This window comes from Eutrigla gurnardus, assembly GCF_963514095.1.
Source record: "Eutrigla gurnardus genome assembly, chromosome: 8".
NCBI classification, from domain to species: domain Eukaryota; kingdom Metazoa; phylum Chordata; class Actinopteri; order Perciformes; family Triglidae; genus Eutrigla; species Eutrigla gurnardus.
In genome coordinates, this window is record NC_139922.1 from 903,569 (window position 1) to 926,049 (window position 22,481).

At 45.2% G+C, this 22,481-nt stretch overlaps 1 protein-coding gene across 9 annotated transcripts in view; it reads left to right on the top strand.

The window, feature by feature from the left end:
* The window catches only part of LOC311017183 (myelin transcription factor 1-like), a 45,680-nt gene that overhangs the window by 7,921 nt on the left and 15,278 nt on the right, over window positions 1–22,481 (top strand). For 7 of the 9 annotated variants that reach the window (XM_084015374.1, XM_084015375.1, XM_084015380.1 and 4 more), the window contains exons 3-12: window positions 5,951–6,005; window positions 8,906–8,936; window positions 9,964–10,026; window positions 11,455–11,816; window positions 12,830–13,945; window positions 15,541–15,675; window positions 17,321–17,411; window positions 17,608–17,724; window positions 19,807–20,021; window positions 20,153–20,340. In XM_084015374.1, the coding sequence (XP_083871500.1) occupies window positions 5,951–6,005; window positions 8,906–8,936; window positions 9,964–10,026; window positions 11,455–11,816; window positions 12,830–13,945; window positions 15,541–15,675; window positions 17,321–17,411; window positions 17,608–17,724; window positions 19,807–20,021; window positions 20,153–20,340 (2,373 nt within the window). The remainder of the gene's footprint in view (window positions 1–5,950; window positions 6,006–8,905; window positions 8,937–9,963; window positions 10,027–11,454; window positions 11,817–12,829; window positions 13,946–15,540; window positions 15,676–17,320; window positions 17,412–17,607; window positions 17,725–19,806; window positions 20,022–20,152; window positions 20,341–22,481) is intronic. The other 2 variants (XM_084015376.1, XM_084015377.1) reach the window with 2 other exon arrangements.

Sequence of the window (22,481 nt, forward strand, 5' to 3'; positions counted from 1 at the left end):
CTTTTCTTTTTCTGTCCATGATATTCTACTTGATCAGCAGAGCCTCTGACCGGCAGTGCACATCCTGAAATCTGGTCCTTGTCGAACTTCTGACCACTGTTTCAAGGTTATTCCTCCATTGTGTAAACATCTGCTCCTCCTTTTCCCAGCGCATCACAACTGAGAGTGTGACACTCAACAAAGAGATGGCGAGAGTGGAGGTGGCGAGGCAGGAGGGGGTGGGGGTGGTGCTTGTTTTCCCCTGGGTCCACTAAAAGTAGTTTTGCTTCCCCATGATGGCTCGGGTTCATCTGAAGCGATGACTTTTATTGATTTAGTTGATTTCTGCTGCTGAGGGAGAGAGAGGGAGTAGGAGAGAGAGGCATTGGTTTCAGCGGCTTCATCTGATTGGCCGGGCATTTATGATACCTGGCTTTCACACAGACCTTCTTATTCTCTTTTTGTAGCAAACTGAGATGAAGCAGAGTGACTCAGGATTGGAGATGAAAGCAACACTGAAGTCAAATGACGATGACTCATTCCAAAAATGGCAAACCTCTGACAGCACACAGTCACATCTGACCCATTATGCAGTCACACATGCTCTAGCCCCTTTTAGACAGCCTTTTCATTGTGGGAGTATTCCACCGTTATTCCACCCCGTCGTCAGTCTGAACGCTCGCCAACGCGGAAAGGCGTAACAGAATATTACGCCCCTGAGACGCCAGGTCGTGGAGGTCGTCACAGAGCAGCATCAGAGGCAAGACGAGTCGATACGCCGTTCTCTCTAAACCAGGGGTCTCAAACTCGTGGCCCGCGGTCCAATTGCGGCCCCTGGAACGATATTTTGCGGCCCCCTACCTGAAATCAAAGCTTGGTGTTAATGCGGCCCGCACATTTTTTTCTTCACTTTATCTGCGTGAGTCGTTGCCCTGTGCGTTTTGTATTTTTTAACACTTGTGAGCTACCAGAGCTCAGGCTCGTGACAACAACACAAATTAGCAACGTTGGTCACTTGTACCGTAATTTCTGGATTATTGAGCACACCTGAATATAAGCCGCACCCACTAACATTGGTCCCCCATTTTTGTGGAATACTTGATGTGGCCTAGCCTCGCCCAGACTCTACCTTTAGCAAGCACACAGGTTAGTTGAGACCCCTGATCTAAACCCTCCGAGCACCCGAGGAGGAAAAGACGTGACGTAGTGAAGACGCGTTGCCAGGGCGACACGCCGCCTGCGGATTTAACAAGCTCAAAGCGTAGCTCCGAAGCAGATAAAACGACGGCAGTTGCTCGTACGAGGCCGCCGTTATACGCATCGACATGTTTATGATGCAGCAACTTCACTTGCGGTTGAAGGGTCATGTAAACATGCGAGATGCGCAAAAATTCACCTTTCGTAGTTGTTTTGATGCATTGAGCTGATCAGATTTCCTACGCTCATTGAATGCGTCACATGGTCGACGAGTCCATAGACGAGACCGCGGCCACCCCTGTAACGTCTCACTCGTTCCACAAAGCCAGGGTGCTATCTAAACGCAGACAAACAAAATTCTATCTAAACGCTACAAAGTTCTATATAAGCACAGACAAACAAAGTTCTATCTAAACACAGACAAACAAAGTTCTATCTAAACACTACAAACAAAGTTCTATCTAAACACAGACAAACAAAGTTCTATCTAAACACTACAAACAAAGTTCTATCTAAACACAGACAAACAAAGTTCTATCTAAACGCTACAAACAAAGTTCTATCTAAACACTACAAACAAAGTTCTATCTAAATGCTACAAAGTTCTATCTAAACGCTACAAACAAAGTTCTATCTAAATGCTACAAAGTTCTATCTAAACGCTACAAACAAAGTTCTATCTAAACACTACAAAAAAAGTTCTATCCAAACGCTCCTTTCCTCCATTACGGCAGAATCTTCTGTGTAAAAGGGGCTTCAATCTTCTCGCATATGAAGTGAGAAGCATGCTGCCCGCCCTCCTCCCCCCATGCCGCTCCTCCCCCCATGCCGCTCCTCTCTGCCTTGTGTGAATTATTAAAGTGAAACTGTGGAGGGCTCGCTGCGCGCCGATCCAACATGGAGGCTGCGCCGCGTGGTCCGCCTGTCGAGGGAACTCTAATTGGCAACTGCTGTCCGCAGGTAATTTTCGGAGATGTCAGTTTTCGTCGCTCCTCTGCAACTCCTCTGCAACTCCTCTGCAACTCCTCTGCAACTCCTCTGCCTTACCTTAACCCCTTCCTTTCCTCATCCACTCTTGTAAACCTGAAAATTAATAAAAAAGTCATCTATGAGGTCTGGGGGACGAAGGGTGACCTTCTCTCTGAAGTCATTGCCCCCAGCCAGCCATTTACATAGAGCTGTCAGAATGCAGAGCAGAGCGGCCTCCTACACCTACCGGAGCACACAAAGAAGTACATCATTGATAATGTACAACACAGCCGTCTTCCTCCTCCTCTTCCTCCCCCACTTCCATCTCCCCTTTATTTTCCTTATTTCCCTTCTTCTTCTTCTGCTGCTGCTGCTGCTGTGGCTCCACGCCACATTTATACCATACATACACACGTGCAAATACAGCCGGCCACCAGGGGGCGACTCCTCTCTGCTTGTATAGAAGTCTATGATCTCTTGGTGTATTATCTTAGTAAACATTGTAAACATGAGTTTATGGTCTCAATCTCTACTTTCAAGTCTTCTTCAATCCAGCATGATGTTCATTTAGTACATTATGGTCCATTTAGAGTCCAACAGACCAGAAAGCAGGGGATGCTTTAGGGGCGGGGCTACCTGCTGATTGACAGGTCGCTACCACGCTAATAAGCTAACACTTAGCTGGAAAGTTGACCTTGAATTATGAAGCTAACTTTGTTTGCAGCTTCACACCAGAATCCTGATGGATCCAGATTAAATAAGGGTGCTGCTCTGCTGTGTTTCATCGGATCCACCTGTCCAAATATGGTCACGTCCTTCACTAGTTGCAAAATAAAAAGATGCCAGTTAAAAGTCCACAAACAAATGGGTGACATCACGATGACCAAGTCCACCTCTTACACACACACACACACACACACACACACACACACACACACACACACACACACACACACACACACACACGGACACACACACACCTGGATCTCCTCCTCTCATCTCTTCTCCTCTTTGCTGGTTCTGCAGTAGACTTTGCAGGTTCTGTGTGGAACAACCGACGGTTCAAGGAGTTGTCTAATTAGAAGACAACAAGGTTAAGGACCAGGTTTTGAACGTGCATTAAAAATCCCTTTGAAAGAGATCATGCGGATCAGGTGAATGGCTGCCTGGCTGCATCCAGATTCACTGGCTCTGGTGTTCATACAAATTTAATGAGCTGAAATTGAGAAAAAGGGACAGGAAAAGGAGGAGAAACTCAGATGTGCTTACCTATTTAAATGCGTGTTACTATGGTTACGCAAACATGAAAGCAATAGGGGCCCTCCTTTTCAGTCCAGGTTTTGATTCATCCGATGACTATCAATACAAGGAGGATGAAACAGTACGGGAGCAACACAACGGTAGATCATCATTTCATGTGATTTTGTCTCTCACTTCTACTCACAACCCAGAGGATCTGCTTCCACTCCCTCATGCAAAGTGGTTGACTAACATACAAATCCAACTGTGTTGGGATTTGATTCATCAATGTTTAGCCTTCGCTGCATCTCTTGATCACACCGGTTACCGTTACTGTTCAACTGGTCAGTCAGCAGCTATCAATGAAAAGACAGTAAAACCACTTTTCTCGTTATATCGTATATTTACATCCTCTGCACTGTTCGGCCACACTCCTTACCAGTGTTTCACTGAAGGAACAGTACAATAATACATTGATTCATGCATTGATTCGCCAAAATGTTACTGCCAAGCTCAAATTTCCAAACATTCCCTGGTATCAGCTTCTCATTAGCAACTGTTTGCTTTTCTTTGTCATATAAGATCAAAGGTGGGATTTCAACTTTTGGTCAGATTAAAAGAAGAAGAAATACAATTATGTGGACATTGAGAACAGCTTTGGGAAATTGTTACAGTTGAGGGCCACACTTCTAGTCCATATTGTGGATCCTGGTCTCTGATCCTGGGGGTTGAGGGTGAGAGTTGCATCCTTACAGTAAATGAAAGCATTACAGGAACTGATTTCTGTATTACAATTATAGTATTTACACAGCTATACGAACAGTTTTTACAATGAGTATATTTTTATATATTACTTTTATTATTATTACAATAGGAGAAATAGGAAGGATATGTTCAGTGCCGGGAAATGGTATTGTTGTTACATGGTTGTTGTTGGTTGTTGTCAACAATAGCGGACAAAATAAATAAACACCACACACACACATTCTCATCCTCTCTCTCCCTCCCTCTTACTCTCCTTCTCTCTCTCACTCTCCCCTCTCTTCCCTCTCTCTCACTCACTCTCCCTCTCTCTCTCACTCTCTCCCCCCTCTCTCTCACCCTCTCTCTCCCTCTCTCCCTATCTCCCCTCTCTCTCACCTTCTCTCTCCCTCTCTCCACCCTCTCTCCCCCCTCTCTCCCATCCTCTCTCTCCCCCTTTCGCCCATCCTCTCCCTCTCTCTTCCTCCCCCCCCTCTCTCTCCCCTCCTCTCTCTCTCTCTCTGTCTCTCCCACTCTCCCTCCCTCTCTCTAACCTCAAAAGTGATTACAGGATACAAACATATGTTTTTAATGTATTTATACTTATGCAGGGAGACCTTATGATTTATGATCATCTTATTTAAGATTTTTTTTACTAAAAAGGATGTTCGCAAAATGTCTCATCGCTGCTACCTAGAGAACACACACACACACACACACACTGGGGGCACACTTCTACATTAAAGCGCCGGGTTAGGGTTAGAGTGTTGGGGAGGAGTGGTGAGGGGGGAGTGTGGGGGAGAGCAGGCCGAGGCCGGTGGAGACCCACACAGGAAGGGAGGGGCTTGTTCCTGCACCTGTACCTCCGGTCAAATGCTAGACACTAATGAATGAAGCGCCCCCTCCTCGGGGGGCTGTAACAACAACAACAACAACAGCGTGCTTCATCTTCCACTCATCCCTCTTTCCCTCCTTCTTTCATAAGTAGTCTATTAGCAGGAAAAGGGCCGTGCCAAGTAGAGAGAGGGAGAGGAAAATGAAGAAGAGAAACAGGCCCCCCGTGTTTGAATCACACTGTGGTGCTGCCAACATGACTATAGAGAAGCAACAAAGCAGCTAAGTGCTGAGGCAACGAGAGGGGAGGTGAGCAACTGGAGGGGGAGGGTGGGGGGGGCGGGTGTGTACAGAAGGGAGGAAGTGTGAGACAGAAAGAGACTTGGGATTTAAAAAAACAGCCCAGTAGTCAAAGCTAACATGTGCGTTGTGTCTAAAAAGCATCTGATAGCTGTAGAGCCCTGAAAGCAGCGCTGAGGAGGTGTGGCCCAGAGTCAATATGTGTGTGTGTGTGTGTGTGTGTGTGTGTGTCTGTGTTTGTGTGTGTGTCTGTGTGTGTGTGTGTATGTGTGTGTGTGTGTGTGTGTGCATTGGAGGCAGGAGCACCTGCTCCTTTGTGGCTTAAAAGGCAAGCCAGAAGTAAGCAGTGGCCACACATTCATATATGCACACACTCATCCACACACTCCTCCTCTTAAAAGGGTTATTGCGATGGCTATTTAGCAGCCTGTGTGTTTTTGCTCTATGATTATATTCAGCATAGTTAGGATTTTCCGGGCCGTGCCCCTGGAAGCAGAGTGTGTGTGTGTGTGTGTGTGTGTGTGTTTGTGTGTGTTTTACTACAGTTAAAGATATGATGATCTCTTTGTGCATTACCTGTGGTTTTTGTGGTGGAGATATTTACCCCTGGTCCCTTTGCTCTCTTTCCTTCTGTCCTCTCTCCTCCTTCACCCTTTTCCTCTCTCGCCCTTTCCTCTTCCCTCCATCCCAGATGAGTGTACAGGGTGACGACAAACGAACTCGCACTCGGTCCAAGGGAATAAGAGGTGAGTGTTTGTGATTTGTGTGCTGCATGTGCTTCCCTTCCTCCACATGCTAACATCATGAGCAGTAATGTGTGTGTGTCTGTCTGTGTACATGCTTATGTGTGTGTGTGTGTGTGTGTGTGTGTGTATGTGTTCATTAACTCTAGAACAAAGTGTATCTCAAAGTGAAAAAGTGTGTGTTTATTAATGTCTGCCAGGCAGCAACCTCTGAACAGTGAAGCCGAAGTCTATGAGAAAATGGTCCTACTTCTCTCTTGATGTATTATGTCAGTAAACATTGTAAACATGAGTTTATGGTCTCAATCTCTAGTTTCAAGTATTCTTCAATCCAGCATGATGTTCATTTAGTACATCATGGTCCATTTAGAGTCCACCAGACCAGAAAGCAGGGGATGCTTTGGGGGCGGGGATACCTGCTGATTGACAGGTCACTACAGTCCAAATCACTTCAGTTCACTAGTTGCAAACATTCCAAGATGGCAACGGCCAGAAGTAACAAATTAATGTGTGATGTCTTGAGAACAAAGCAGTCTGGGGGCCTCCACACGATGGTATGATCCAGATGTTTCCGTCAAATGACGCATTCAGTATGGCGAGTCCCGAGTCCTAGTGACCTGGGTTCTAGTCCCGCCCAGCACCTTTGGCTGCATATCAACCCCCTCTATCCATCTCAAATGGGGTAGATATGACATAAACTCCAAAGACATGAATACATAATAGTAGTATGCATGTTTGTCTACATACGATATGCACGTTAAGGAAGTATGTGCTTATGTGTGAGTGTGAATACGTTTGAATAAATGTTTGTGTGTATGTACATATTAACACATGTCATTCTTTACAAGTGTGTGTTTAGAAACAGTTCACAGGCGTCCAGTTTCTCCAAATTCATGATGAAAGACTGAGAAACTGAGAAGCTCCACACACACACACACACACACACACACACAACCACACAGTTACCAACGCTGTGTGCGTTCCGTGTGCGAGTCTTTTTGCCGTGTGATTAATGCAGTGATATCGGAGCTCGATTCTCCCGGATCATAATGTTTTCCCGTTTGCTCCAAATGAAAATCGGATATATTTCTCCAAACTCATTCTATCGCTCGACTCCCGATCGATGTCTGTAGCCTGCCGACAGCCATGTGTACGTGTTGTTTGTGAGCAGAGGTTGATTAATGTTTTGAAGGCAATTACTATAAGTTGCCCCTGAAAGAAGTGCTGTCTGATGAAGGCAGTTTTTTCAGTTTAATTTCATTTTGCCAATTATAATAAATTAAAGTGCAACAATTAATCATGTTTTATTGCTGAAGTCTGCAAATAATTGTCACTATTTCTTCTGAACATCACAGTGCGGTTTGGCTGATCGAGGCTTTCTCCTCAGTGTACATGCCTGTGTGTAAATTGTCAATGGCCTCATTTATATAGCGCTTTTATCCAAAGCGCTTTACAGAAATGACTGACATTCACCCATTCATACACACATTCACACACCAACGGCGGAGTCAACCAGGCAGGGACTCGTCAGGAGCAATTAGGGTGAGGTGTCTTGCTCAGGGACACCAGGCACTCAGCTAGGAGGAGCCGGGGATTGAACCAGCAATCTTGCGGTTGCCAGCCAACCCGCTCTACATCCTGAGCTAATGCCCAGGAGGTAGAGCGATGTGTGTGTTAGGATGTGTGTGTTATGTTTAAAGTATGGCTGGTTTGTACCAACAAGGATACATGTTGAAAACCACGGTTTAAATAAACATCCTGTCGCACCAAACTTAAAAAACTAAAATAAAGCAAAAACTCTTTTGAAGTCAGTCTTGTGTTTAGTCTGGATTAAATTTGCAGTTTAAACTGTGATCTCCTATTAACTTTAAACTTGAGGAGGTTTGCCTGTTTGTGGTGCAATGAGCTTAAAGAAAGTAAAGGGACAGCCTTCAGATCAGCAGGCAAACCCTGAATCTGTGCTGCTGTCCGTGATTGATCTTCTATTGTCTTCTATGACTTATGGCTCATGTTGCTTCCATATTCCTTCATTTGGAGCGGAAGCCTCTTTACTGAGTCATCATGAGTAACGTTTGCCTCACTGACTGAACGATGTAACAGCTTTTAGCTGCGGTCCAGACAGAACACTCATGTATTTATTTTAATTTTCATAAGCAAGCATCATATTGATTTAACTGGTTTAAAGTTGGATTTATTAACTGGAGATTTGTTGTAATTGTGCAACAGAGCTCTTCTTACATGTAAATCTGGACTTATTAATTTTAAACCTGGCTTTGTTAACACCAACTAAGCTTAGCTTGGTAAAGCCAGCCTGCTGTTCAGCACTTACACTTCTAACCTGAACGGCCTGCTCACCTCAAAGTTTCCTTCCCAAACAAACTGATGTTGTTTTGCTTTTGAGGGATATCATTATGTGGTGGATCAGGTTTCTCTTGATGAATCAGTAATGAGTTTCAAAACATCCAGTCCACGTAGGTAGGGGGTCTGGATGGTGGACAGGTCAGCAAGCCCAGGAGGCTGATGTTAGGGTCCAGTTTGAAGTCCTTTAGATTCTATAGTTATTTTATTTAAACCGTGATGTTTTTGTTAAACCTAACCAAGACCTGATTTGTTTTATTGGTTAAACGTGATTCAAACTTTTCAAAACTGCAATACATTTCTTTGGAAACGCAATTCAAAGTAGTTTAGTTTAGTTTTTTTTTTGCATGTGTGTTTGCTTGCATGCAGATTTGTGTGTTTGTGTGAGCTCACGAGTGTGTAGGAAGCCTCTTTCAGGAAGCCTCATGGGATTCATATGCATTTGTGATTTATTGATCTGAGTTTCTTTTAGCAGTCGTTCACCTTTGTTCTCCCTCCCTGTGTCTTTCTTCTCCTCCCCCATCTCTCTCCCCCTTTCCCCTCAGTTCCTATTGAGCTTGTAGGACAAGAGCTGAGGTAAGGAAACACCTTCATCTTTGTGCAAATCCCTCTCACAAAGTTCTTTAATGTGCACTGTCGAGCCTCCAGCACTTGTAGACTCACTTCAGGTCTTCTTTAGATGATGTTGTGTGTGTGTGTGTGTGTGTGTGTGTGTGTGTATATATATAGATATCATTTCTCATCATCAGCATTTTTTCAGCTTGTGGTCAGTGCGTCCAAGAGGCTGCTATTGATTTCTCACAGCCTTTTGCCATTTCCTGCTTTGAACACATCCAGTAGCTGCAATAATAGGGGCGTAAGATCTGTTTTTCAATCCGATCGTAGAGACGTGAAGAGCGGCGATTTACTTTTTGTTACTCTACCTTCCTCGTCCCTGTCTCCTCCCTGTCCCTCCCCTCTGTTTCCCAGACGGAAGCTTTCAAGGCTCCATTGCACCCCCCTCCCTCCACCCAGCCTTTTTGTAAATAATTTTTTCATTCTCTCTCAATTTGTCACACTTCACCTCCGAGCATCGATCTGAGCTCAAAAAAAGGCTTTGGATTTCTGGATCACGGGGAAAAAATAGTGGGGAGGCCAGAGAGCGCCTCATTTAAAATGCAAATACAGCATTTTTTAATAAGTGAAATTAATATTAAGGATAATTGGAGTAATAAAGGGCAATTGCTGGCGGGAAGTTAATGAGAATTGAAATGAGCCGTCCTGAGGGGTCATAGCAACCTGAATGAGAGGAGAGAGAGATGAGTGGTGGGGAGAGCAGAGCAGGGAAATGACTGCAGGACTCTGCTGATCCGTATCACTCATAGTAACCTGATATAGGCCGGGTTGATGTACGACATGCTATATGATGTTCTCAACCTTTTCATGCATTATGTGTGTTTGCTGGATGGGTGGGAGGGGACATGTCTCTGTGCATTTGTGTGACATGTGTGCTCAGTTTGCATGTCGTTGCTTTGTTTATTGCCTGTGTTTGTCATTGCCTCTGCATAGGGACTAAAATGCATCATAACTTAAACATATCTCTAACCTCCATCCATCAATCCAGCTGCCCCACCCCTGGATGCAGTGGCTCTGGCCATATCAGTGGGAGATATTCACGACACAGAAGGTAGGGCAGATAAACCGCCCCCTCTGTCCTTCTTCTCTGTCTGTCCTTGTCCTCTCACCCAAATTACCACCTGATCCCTTAAAAAGGAAAACTTTGCCATTATGGAAAATACGCTTCTTGGCTTTCGTCAGAGCGTTCGATGATGAGATCGATTCCGCCCTCATGCTCGTTTTGAAGTAACCGCCACAGTGAGTTAGCATAGCTTAGCATAGAGACTGACTATCCACCCAGCAGCACCTCTAAACATCCCATGTTCTCACTCCTTTGTCACACATGAAAACCAAAGTGTTGCATCCTTCATTACATCAGTCACATTTACAACCGGATGTCACTGCTGCTGGCTGGAGCTTCATGATGACCATACATGAGAGTGGTAATGCTCATCTTTCACCTTGTGAGTCTTTGTGTGAGTCATCATGGCGCAATGTGATCCGGGAGACCCCAAAACTACATGAGAGCAGGTGTAGACTACTGAGCTAGACATTTTGACAACATGATAGCGACACAACCCTGACAGACAACGTTACAGGCTTGTAGTTGAAGGATGGGTGTGGCGTCCGATTTGGCATCGTGGCTGGATCCCAATGTAAGATGGTCTGTAGCTCCCTTCCTATTTTTTTTAGCTTGAATAAATATGAAAATGTCACTGCTGTCATGTGAAGAGCGTTTTATCATCTGTGATGTAGTCGAGAGCACTGAGTCTTGAACTCAGATCAAATCCCATCGCAAAGAAATAAACCAGACATAAGGCTAAAACATTTGTCAGCGCTTGAGATGAGACTATAGGTTTTTGAGGAACCTCTCTCTCTCTCTCTCTCTCTCTCTATCTATATCTATATCTATATATCTATATAGATATATATATCTACTACATCTGAATCTAATAGGGCTGTTAGTGAATTCTTCAGGTTTATTCAAGCTCCTCCTCGCCATGTCACTCGCCCTCAGAGACCCTGCAAGACTCAGGGCAGCTCACTGGCTTGTGACTCCTCTTTATTGAGGGGCAGATATTAGCTATCTGTTTACATGTGTATTCGTTCAGCAGGCAATTTCAGATTCACTTTGTTTATAGATCATCCCTCAAACTCCCTCGGCATCTCCCAGGTGAGAGTAGAGGGAGTTTATTGGATTTCACCCTCCACCGCCTCACCCGCCTGTCTCTCAAGTTGGTCATTAAACGTTCCAGTCAATTGTCTGAGATTGGTTGTGGTCCCCCCCAGGCCACATGTGTTGACTCATTCTCTGCCAAAACAACCACTCCATCTTTCATGTCAAAGCACACAAACACCCTCCATCATGCTGTTTGAAGCCACTCACAGACAGGATGAGGTGCATGAAGTTGTGTTCGATGTTTTTGTGATTTACGATTACAACACTGCTTGGAATTCACGCCTTTCTCCCCACCGCACTTCTTTCATCCCCCATTAGCATTCTGGGTTGCCCCATAGCCAGGAAACGTCGTCTAGAGGAAGCAGAGGCTGAGCAGGAGCAAGACCAGGAGCCAGAGCCTGCCTCCAAGAGGAAGTCCCACCCCCTGAAAATGGCCCTGGACGAGGGCTTCGGTGCAGAAAGTGACGGTAGCAGCGAGGCTGAGGGTGAGGGAGGAAAAGCAGGGGAGACCAAGGAGGTGGAGAAAGAGGAAGACGAGAGAGAGGAGGTGAAAGAAGACTTAATGCAGGGTGGACAGACAAATGGACAGGAGGAGGAGATGCAGATGGAGGAGGAAGAAGAGGGGAACGCATTTGCAGCTGATGAAGGTGAGCTTATTCTACTAGAGAGAGATAAAACAGGTGTGGTGAGACAAAGTCCATGACAACAGTTGTCTTCAACCAATAATCTGTGTTGGAAGTTTAATTGACAAGCAAAAATAGCAAACTGTACTAACAAATTTGCTGTTTTGTCTCCATTCTCAACGCATCTTCACTACCAAGGCCTAATTTGCTGGACGTCCTTAAAGATGCATTCTCTCTACTGGCCACCATGGGGGCACCTCCTCTCTGATTGTATAGATTGTATTGTATTATCTCAGTAAACATTGTAAACATGAGTTTATGGTCTCAATCTCTAGTTTCAAGTCTTCTTCAATCCAGCATGATGTTCATTTAGTACATTATGGTCATTAGAGTCCAACAGACCAGAAAGCAGGGGATGCTTTACGGGTGGGGCTACCTGCTGATTGACAGGTCACTACCACACTACCAAAGCAGTTAGCTATGATGACTTTGTCACTTAGCTGTAAAGTTGACCTTTTTATTATGAAGCTAACTTTATTCGCAGCTTCACACCAGAATCCACATGGATCAAAATTGAGTAAGGGTACTGCTCGGGGTGTTCATCAGATCCACCCGTCGCTCCTCCAAAGTCCAAATATGGGCACTTCCTTCACTGGTTGTAAAAAGTCCAAGATGGTGATGACCAAAATGCCAACTCAATGCTTCCAAACCGTAGTCCACGAACTGACGGGTGATGGCTACTTCCACTTCTTATATACTGTCTTTGCCTGGAACACAAAGGTGTTATGCAAAGAAGGCCACAACCCTTACTTGCCAATCACTGGCAGAGTAGGGTGTTTGTTTGTGGAATAAGGGTCAATAGTTGTGAACAAGGTACTTTTTTGTATGGATGAGAGGAAACCCATTACAGGGTGGCATATTACTGGAGGTGAGCTGCCATTCCTCCTAATGACCACTAGGGCACTTGTGAGGGAGATTCTGTCAGTGTTTTTATGTGGCAGAAAATTGCTAACAATAGCTTTAGCTTTAGCTCTGTGTCATAGCTCTGACCTCCTCATCTGTTTCCATAGACAAAGAGTGTGTGATCATTGAGCCTGAACTCGGAGCAGTGCCACCTGCAGCCGAAGAGTGTCAGTCAGCCTCTCAGAGCGCAGAAGAGGTGGCCAACTCCCTCCTCCACCTCAGTCGCCTCTCCAACAACAGTGCTCCGAGTGTGGAGATGGAGGAGGATGTCACTGTGACAGCTGAAGAAGTAAAGGAGGAGCAGGAGGGGGACATGAATGAGGAGGAAGAGGAGGAGGTGGCACACAGAGTTCAACGGTTGGAAGAGGCATCTGTTCTGCAGAAGGAGGCAGCTGAAGTGGAGGCAGAGGAGTTGGAGGACGAGAAAGGAGAGTGCCCAGACAGGAGCAACCATCAATTTCTGACCGAAGATGTCCACCATGATAAAATCAAAGAAGAAGAGGAGGAAGAGGAAGAAGGGATAGCAGTGCCAGAACAACAAAGGCAGGGTACTCCAGTAGAGGAGGAGGAGAAAGAGAAAGAACAACATGAAGAGGTGAACAACATTCTGCCCATTTCTGATGTGCCAACTGCCATCCGCACCATCACCAGCACTGCAGCAGCTCAGGGAACACACGTCAAGGCTGAAGACCCCAGGGCCAGTCCTCTGGAGGACTACAACTCACACAGGTCAAGTCCCCTTGAAAACAACAAAACCAACAGAGCCAGTCCACTCAACAAATATGACTCTCATAAACCTAACCTGCTTCAAAACTACAAAGCCAGCTCTCCTTTAAGCTACAGCTCCCAAAGGGCCAGTCCACTGGAGGACTACTTCCCCAACCTTAGAGGGGACGGCTATAAAATCCACAAAGCTGTGTCCTCCGTCTCCCCCGACATCATCGAGGTGCGATCAGACAGGTCAGAAGAGAGAGACTTTGATGACGATGATGGGGACGACGAGCGCGACGATGAAGACAGCCTGTCACAGCGTTCCACGGTGACGGACGAGTCGGAGATGTTTGACATAACCCGAGGGAACCTTGGCCTGCTTGAGCAAGCCATCGCCCTGAAGGCAGAGCAGGTGAAGCCAGCCAGGCCAGATATCCACCACCAGAGATACTTCACCATTGATGACAGGCCCAAGCACCTAGACGTCATCCGCAAGAGCTACTTCAGCAAAGGTAGGGCAGAGATACAGCATGAATACATCAGGACATCCAGTCCATTTTAGCAGCTGCATTAGCATCACATGGTAGTGATGTTAAGTAGCTGCATCACATGGCACTGATGTTAACCCTGAGATGCTCCCCCAAAATACTCATACTACCTTTTTTAAAAAAATATTATTTTAAACCATTATTACTCCCAATCATACATCTAAAAAAAATGCATTTTTCTTTTTACATTTTTAACCCTTAAACTCCCAAGTTTTTCATGATGCAGGTCCATTTTATGGTCTAAAATACACAATGATTTATTTTCAAATTACTTCATGCAAACTGGATTATTTATGGTTTGATAATTGCAGCCGGATATATGTGAAAGATACGGCGCAACATTTATTTATATGCATTATCATTTTTTGTTCAAAGGGGGGCGTCACATGGTATTGCGTGGCATCCCATGGTATTGCATTGGCATCACATGGTAGTGATGTTTAGTAGCTGCATTAGCGTCACTTAGTAGTGATGTCTAGTAAGTGCGTTAGCATCACATGGTAGTGATGTTAAGTAGCTGCGATAGCATCATATGGTAATGACATTTAGTAGCAGCGTTAGCATCACATGGTCGTGATGTTTAGTAGCTGCGTTGGCGTCACATGGTAGTGATGTTTAGTAGCTGCGTTAGCGTCACATGGTAGTGATGTTTAGTGATCTTCGGAGGCTTCGGAGTGACGACCAAGCTGCGTTCTTCGGCTTGTTGGCATATAAACATATAAACCTCTTTTCTGGTCCTCAGGATCCGGTTCCTCGTAGATGAGCGTAGAGAGAAATTATTTTCTAAACTAGCATGACTTAATGTCGGGAGCAGAGCGTACAAATGTTCCACATTGGCTGATGATGAGTCACAGCTCTCGGTTGGCTCCTCCTCCTTCTCCGAAGAGATATGGAGGAAGTGCTTGACGATAGGCTGCGGAGATGTCAACATGCTTTGGAGGGAGAGGAAGGTGTTTTTTGACGTTGTTGGCTCGGTGCCAGCTAGCAGTATTGTATTTACATGGCTGCTCGAGCCCTCTTCTTGGCCTCAACTCCCTCCTGTGGTGACGATCCTGTTCCACTCTATGCTAATTAGGAGATGCATGTCTTGTTAACATTCAATTTGAAGGCCAATCGAGCATCGCACCATCCTCTTGCTCTTTTTTCCCTCTCTCCAGTGCCACCGGTTCTGTCTTGGCTACCTCCAGAAGCAGCAGGGAGGAGTAGGAAGCTTTAATTAAGTGTAAATCTCAGCGGATGTGTTTTCAGGTGTTGTTTTGTCCAAGATCTGAGTGTCAAAGCATACAGGATAAGTACGTTGACTGTTCACTTAGAAAAAGCTGTGTTGTTGGTAGTATTTCATCCCTGGGAGCATTCAGAAAACAAACCTACAATTCACGTTTCGTACCAAACACCGTTTTACATAGATACGTAAGATGCGAGCAGCAGAAACAGATAGAGTTGTCTGAAATGTGTCTAGATTTCATGCTCAGCTGAGCTTCACATTTGTCCTCCTTATTCATCCCACCTTCCTCTTATCTCTCCTGTCTCCCTTTCTCCCACTTTCTCCCTCTCTCCAGAGAGCAGTAGGCCAGAGAAGAGGGAGATCAAGTGTCCCACCCCAGGGTGTGATGGGACAGGTCACGTGACCGGCCTTTACCCCCACCACCGCAGCCTGTCAGGCTGTCCGCACAAGGACAGAATCCCCCCGGAGAGTGAGTGTTCTTCAACTGCTCAGTTCATGAAAATAATGGAGAGAAGAAGAGAGACACCAAAGGGCAGTGAGACAGTGATCGAAGTACCTCTGCTCACGGTGGAGTGAGACAGCAACCACTGATTTCATGTTCAGACAAACAATACCCCCAACTTAAATCCATTTGTTTGAAAGTCATACTGAGCAACATACAAATAAAGAGGATTAATGTCCATTAGGGGTGTGACGATAGACTCTGCTCACGAGACGAGACGAGACACGATATTGGGTTCACGAGAACGAGACGAGATTTTAAGAAAACTACAATGACAAAATATATGACTGGACTAACAGACTTTAATTTAACAGAGTTGCACATGCATTTTGAAATATTTTATTATAACTCTTTACATGCATGATGTAAGCATGATCTTTTAATAAACTTCTTCTTTCACAAATTTAAACTGAAACTAAAATTTATAAAAGTTAAAATAAAATAAATAAAATAAAATATTTTCTTTTTTCCAAGTGTAAATATGTGCAAAACCAAATCAAAGTTCTACTTTGTCAATACAGAGTGCAAATAGTGCAAACGGAGCCTGACCAAGTATGTCATGAACAACATGCTGCAACTACAGCATCTTCAGCATCTCTGACATCGCAGCTGTCAAGCGTCTCAATGCTTCGGGAGTTTTGTCTCATCTCTGGGCTGGTGATGCTGCTATGGCAGCTTGCTGCTCAAGGTAACGAGCCAGCATATCCAACGTGCCCGTCATTAACTTGTGTGATGGCAATTGTAGCCGTTTCTGCTTGGACATTTTCACCGCAGTAGCCGCTGAACTACGATGAAAAAAAGCAGTCACACGTCTCATCCGCCCGAGTAAACGAGCGACGCGGGGAACACCGAGGCCAGCTTGGGTTGCAAGATTTATAGTGTGCGCAAAACAGATGTGCGACTTCAATCCCGCGTCGCGCACGGCCACGTCCATATTACGTGCATTGTCGGTAACAATAAGCGATGCCGTGGTTGGGTTTTTTAAGCTCCCAGTCAGTAACAGCTGTCTGTAAAACCCCAGCTATGTATAGCTCACAAATCTCGTGGTACGAGATCTCGTCACACCCCTAATGTCCATTAATTACTACTGTTCACTGGACTTAAGGTTGACGAGTTGTCAGAATCCCAAATAGATGTGTGGATTTGCTTTTGTCCTCATGTCTCCATGGGATTGTAAAGACATACATGTCAGGTCATCGAACCGTTGTCATGACAACAGGCCCGTTTCCCTGCTTTTCTCTCATTAACGTTCACTTTATATTCCTGCTGGTATTTCTGGTACTGAACTTATCACAGGGGGCACAGGAGGCCTGGAATGGGGAGAGGGGAGAGCAGGCAATAGTGTTGATGTTTTTCTCATTCCACATTTATATCACAAAAAAAAACATTTAATTTTGGATGGAGCGAAAAAAAACGTCCTCTGTGTCTGTTTGGTTCATTCAATAGCACTGCGACTAGTTTTAACAGCTCTTTATCTTACTAATGCTGGGTTGTGTCTTTGAATAAAAGGAATAAATATTTTCCTACAGTCCCGTACGTGTTTGATACAAGGTTACACCAGATCTCCTCTGACCCTGTGACTGTGTTTTTGTATACGTTGCCTTCTCCTCAGTTCTGGCCATGCATGAGAATGTGCTGAAGTGTCCGACACCTGGCTGCACCGGTCAGGGCCACGTTAACAGCAACCGCAACACACATCGCAGGTATTCATGCAGACAGTGTGTATCTGTGTACATGTTATGTTCCAGTGAATTTCCCTTTGTGTATTTGCAAGCTCATATATTCATAGATGCAGGACAGCTAAAGTGTCAGTCCACATCAGTGTGATGCAGATTTACACGGTCAGCAACGTTCTCTCCTCTTGATGTTGGTCTTTCGTCTTGTCCTCCATCCCTCCAGTCTTTCTGGGTGCCCCATCGCCGCTGCAGAGAAGCTGTCCAAGGGCCACGATAAGCAGCATCTCTCTCCGCCCGGTGGCGACCACCTTAAAGGAAGCCCCAACGACAGAGTGTTAAGGTGAGCAGTCAGAAACCATTCCTCACTTCTCCTTTGCAGCCTTGTTGCAGTATGAGGGCCTCAGTCAAAAGAGAATACATTCATGGATACTCTTAATTAGAAAGGGCAAAAATAAAGATGAAGCTTTATACTGACCCTTTAGCCCTGCATCTAATCAGTAGATACAAAATAAAAAGGCTTTTAAAAATCTCCTTTATCTCAACTGTGCCTCCTTCTGAGCCATTTCATCAATTTTAAGGCTGAAGTTAGTCAACACTGAACTTTGATTTGTTTCGATTGGTACAATAGTAGGTGTTTCCTTTTAAGGTTGCGTCTTCTCTCTTCAGCAAGAACAACAATGGAAACAAATCTTGCATCTCCTACACAATGATGTCCCCTTAGATCCACTCATTGCTCCTCCACAGTCCAAATATGCTCACCTTCTTCAGTGGTTACAAAAATTCCAAGATGGCAACGGCCAAAATGCTGAATTTGAGGCTTCAAAACCGTAGTCCACAAAGCAATTGGTGACCCACCATGAAGACGTCCACTTCTTATACACAGTCTTTGGTGTTGATCTACCTGTCCTCCAGATCACATCCACCAGACCTCGTCCCTACACGGACTGCCATGGACTATGATAATAAACTCTACCTCCGATATCATAATGTCAACCAAAAACTTCTATTTAGAGACAGTGAACATTGTATCCGTATGTGCGCGTCTTAAACCTTTCACCTATATAAACTCTCAAGTTTGGCACATTTGTGTCCATCTTACCACAGACCTCGGTTAGTGTGCCCCTCATGGTGAGAGGTAAAGCCGGCCTGTTAATGACTCAATATAGCGAGAAAGTCTTGAAGCATTCAATGTGACCATCCAATCATTACTGTCACCTCAAACACTGAAATCTCTTTATCTGCATTCATCTCTCCAACCGGCCAGGCACCGTGTTCACGGTCAGAAGAATGACAATTAAAACAAACCCGACATAGGTATTTTGCTAAGTCCACGCTCTTCCTCACTGGTATTTTAATTAGTAGTGCAGCCGATAAGCTAATTATGCAAGTTACAGGGGCATTTCGAGGGGGATAGGAAAAAAAATAGCTTTCCTTGAGGAACACCTAATCAGTGGTCCGACAAAGCACAGAGGATTAAAACATAACAAGGCTTGCTTTGTTTATCCTCCTCAGATTGTTATTAAAATTAGCTATGCTGTCTGTTATGTTGCTGGTTATGAGGAATTCCTGCCATGCTATTCCATCTATGTGCTATAAATCAAAAGGGAAAATGTCCTGTGATCAACGGTAGAACGTTTTTTACTGTCATAGAAATCCTCAATGCTTGAGCTCTGGATGTGAGCATGTATTATTAGGGTGTTACTGGAGGTTGCTGTGCATCATAATGTGAAACAGTCAGGATTCGTGACGTACAGCGTTCATGCCGTCACAGATACGTGATGCTAAAGGGGAACGTAGAGTGTCATAGTCTGAATCTTTGGAGCTCTGACCTGCAGTGTAATTTGATGTGTTGAAGTGAGAACATGTTGGTCCCTTGGCCCAGTAATGGGCATCAATGATCCCGGATGCAGAGGAGGAAAATAATGGTCTGGGCCAAAGAGAAAGGAGGGCTAGAGGCCTCCCTCTGTCACCCCTCCTTCTGTCTTACCTGCTCTCCTCCTCCTCCTCCTCATCTCTCCTTTCTCTCATCCTGCGACCTCATGCCTCTCCCTAGTCTATCAGTGGATTTATGCCAACAGGTCTGACAAAAGCCCAGGCTCTCCAGGAAAACGAGAGGGCTTAAAGCTCATAAATTCCATGCTGTACAACATGCAAATGTGCCCTCTGCTGATAAGAGAGCTTTTAATCCTGCTGCACTCCTGCATAGTACACTGTTTCGCCTATCTTCACTCTCTGTCTCTCTACCTCCCTTTCTCATTCTCTTATTCTCCTTTTCCCCTTTATTTTTTCTTTGTGTCGATTGTGTGACTCTTTATTGCATTGGCAACCTATTATATCCATCTCTTTTTATCTCTTCTATTCTATTTTATTGTATTCTACTTCACCCAAAACCAGATTCTCACTCTCCGTTTCCTTCCCACAGGCCCATGTGTTTTGTGAAGCAGCTGGAGGTGCCCCAGTACGGCAGCTACAGGCCCAACATGGCCCCCGCCACACCTCGCGCCAATCTGGCTAAGGAGCTGGAGAAGTACTCCAAGGTGTCCTTCGATTATGCAAGCTTCGATGCTCAGGTGTTCGGGAAGCGCATGCTTGCTCCAAAGATGCCCACCAGCGAAACGTCACCCAAAGCCTTCAGAAGTAGGAAGGTTTTTTGATGCATTTGACAGAGGCGGGCTAGCTGCTTTCTGTCTTTATGCTAAGCTAAGCTAATCAGCTACTGGCCCCAAGTTTCATGTTTGTCTTCTTGTGGTCTTCTTGTCCTCGTACAGCTAAGCCCTCATTCCCCAAGTCGCTGTCACCCAGCCTCAGTCTCCACGGTTACGGGAAGAGCTCCTCCTTGACCTACGACTACTCCCATGATGCCGAGGCCGCTCACATGGCGGCCACTGCCATTCTGAACCTGTCGACACGCTGCTGGGAGAAACCTGAGAACCTCAGCACCAAAGCCCAAAACAAGGTCAACATTTATTCAAACTTCTATCACGTTGTGTCTCACAAGCCGGTTATAGTTGAGGAGACACATCTGAGATGGAGCTGTTCTTTACGTTTATGTCATGCTAATTTAGTTTTACACTGTTCTTCTCCTCTAGCAGTGGTTCTTCCTCCTCACCTCCTCCTCTGCTCTTCTTCTCCTCCTTCCCTCCTCTCTCCCCTCTCCTCTTCCTCTCCCCCCTCTCCTCGTCTTGTCTCCTGTCTTTAGTTAATTTAGTCTCTCCCATCACCTCTGTATGAATATATGATGAGGAGGCCTTGGCTTCCAGGATGGTGTTGAGATGCGGTTGCATCAGCTCCCCTTCTCTCCACCTCCTCCTCCTCCATCCTTTCATCCCTCCGTCCCACACACTCTTCATGTTGTTATTGAATGTGGCTGACTGCCAGTTCCCTGGATTACTTTGCCACCAGGTAGCCTTTTTTCATTATTTGCTGGACGAATCTTCCACTCTCCTTCTTCAACCCCACCACTCTCTTTCATTTTCTTTTCACATCTCTTTTTACTCTCTTTTATCTTCCTCTCTCTCTCTCTCTCTCTCTCTCTCTCTCTCTCTCTCTCTCTCTCTCTCTCTCTCTTTTTCTTTGGTCTCCGTCTATCTCCATTTATCTCTCCCTCACCCCCTCTTTCCCCTCTCTATGAACAGGAGGTGTAATTTGGAGCAGCGCTTCCCGCATATTGTGATTTTTAAAAGCCTTTTTGCCTCACAGAGGAGAGAAAGTGACTGCTTCATAATTTTTCTCTTTCCACACATGGTTTTAGAAAAACCATGTGAATGAAGATTAATGTCTCTGGCAGTACAGCAGAGCAAGGTGTTGTTCAGCGAGGCACTGATCCGAGAGCAGGCCTTAGCTGCATGGTTTTACTGTGCAGATCCACCAGGGACTGATCTGGAATCTGAGTCGGAGCCAGTTGAAATCCAATATTGAAACATTGGAACACTGAGCTCATCATTTCTGGGAACTGGTCCCGTTTTCTCTCTCCTCCCAACCCTTTGATTTTCTGGCCCTTGACCAGCACATATGAGCGCCATTTTAGATGAATGCTGAAAACATGGCTCCTCTCAGCCCTCAGCTTCTGTTCACCTGCCAGCACCATAATAGAGCATGGAGAGATGAACTGTGGTGCTGTTGGCAGAGTATTACCAGAGTGCATATTAGATATCATAAGGAGCATGTTTAAGCCATGAACATTGTGTTCTGGAGCACTCTGAACGCTGCCGTATGACAGCTTGTTTGCTTTTACAAGCAGATGAAGATGGTCATTTTACCGAAAGCTCAATCTAAATCCCTCCCTGAATGCAGCTGCAGATTACATGAAGTTATGATTCAGGAAATTGTAGGTATGTTAATATATGTGTAGTGCCGTGACTGAATCTGCTCAAGAGGGTAATTAAATTAATCACAATCATCATGCAGGACTACCTCTCACACTGAAGTGCACCAGAGGAGACTGCATTAGTCATTTCTGCTTGAGAATACTCAATTAGTGTATTAGTTAGCTAAGTTCCTCTTTTAATTTTCTCCCTGTTACCAACTATGGAGGTAAAATAAATACATCGTTGTGGAAACTAAGGGAAAAAAGCTGTGTCTCAATCCCTCGCAGGCCGGTTTGAAGACCGAGCGCATCACAGTGGCTGAGATAAAGGCTTTCTCCTTCAAATGACGCCCAGAAATGTGGCCTTCTTTTCCTGATTCAGAGGATCCAACTGATCCCCAGATTCATTGGGCACCGACAATGATTGGATTTTAATCAACATGGCATATGCGAGTGATCATCATTAGGTGATACAGATGTACAGAATACACCCTCTCAGCCTGACGTATATCATGAATGATATCCTCCATCATAATATCAAAGAAAAAATATTCATGTAGCCAAGAATCACAGGGAAACCTCAGAGGAGGATCCTCCCAGGATGGACAGAAATACAATCTTTGGAGGGTTAACGGTGGCGTTGGAGGGTGAGTTGCGGCGTTGGAGGGTTAAGGGATGCGTTGGAGGGTTAACGGTGACTTTGGAGGGTTAACAGCGGCAGTAGGTCAGTAGGTTCACACAGACACAGAGGCCAAGCAAGCCAAGGAGCAATGGACCTTGCTAGCTTCGTT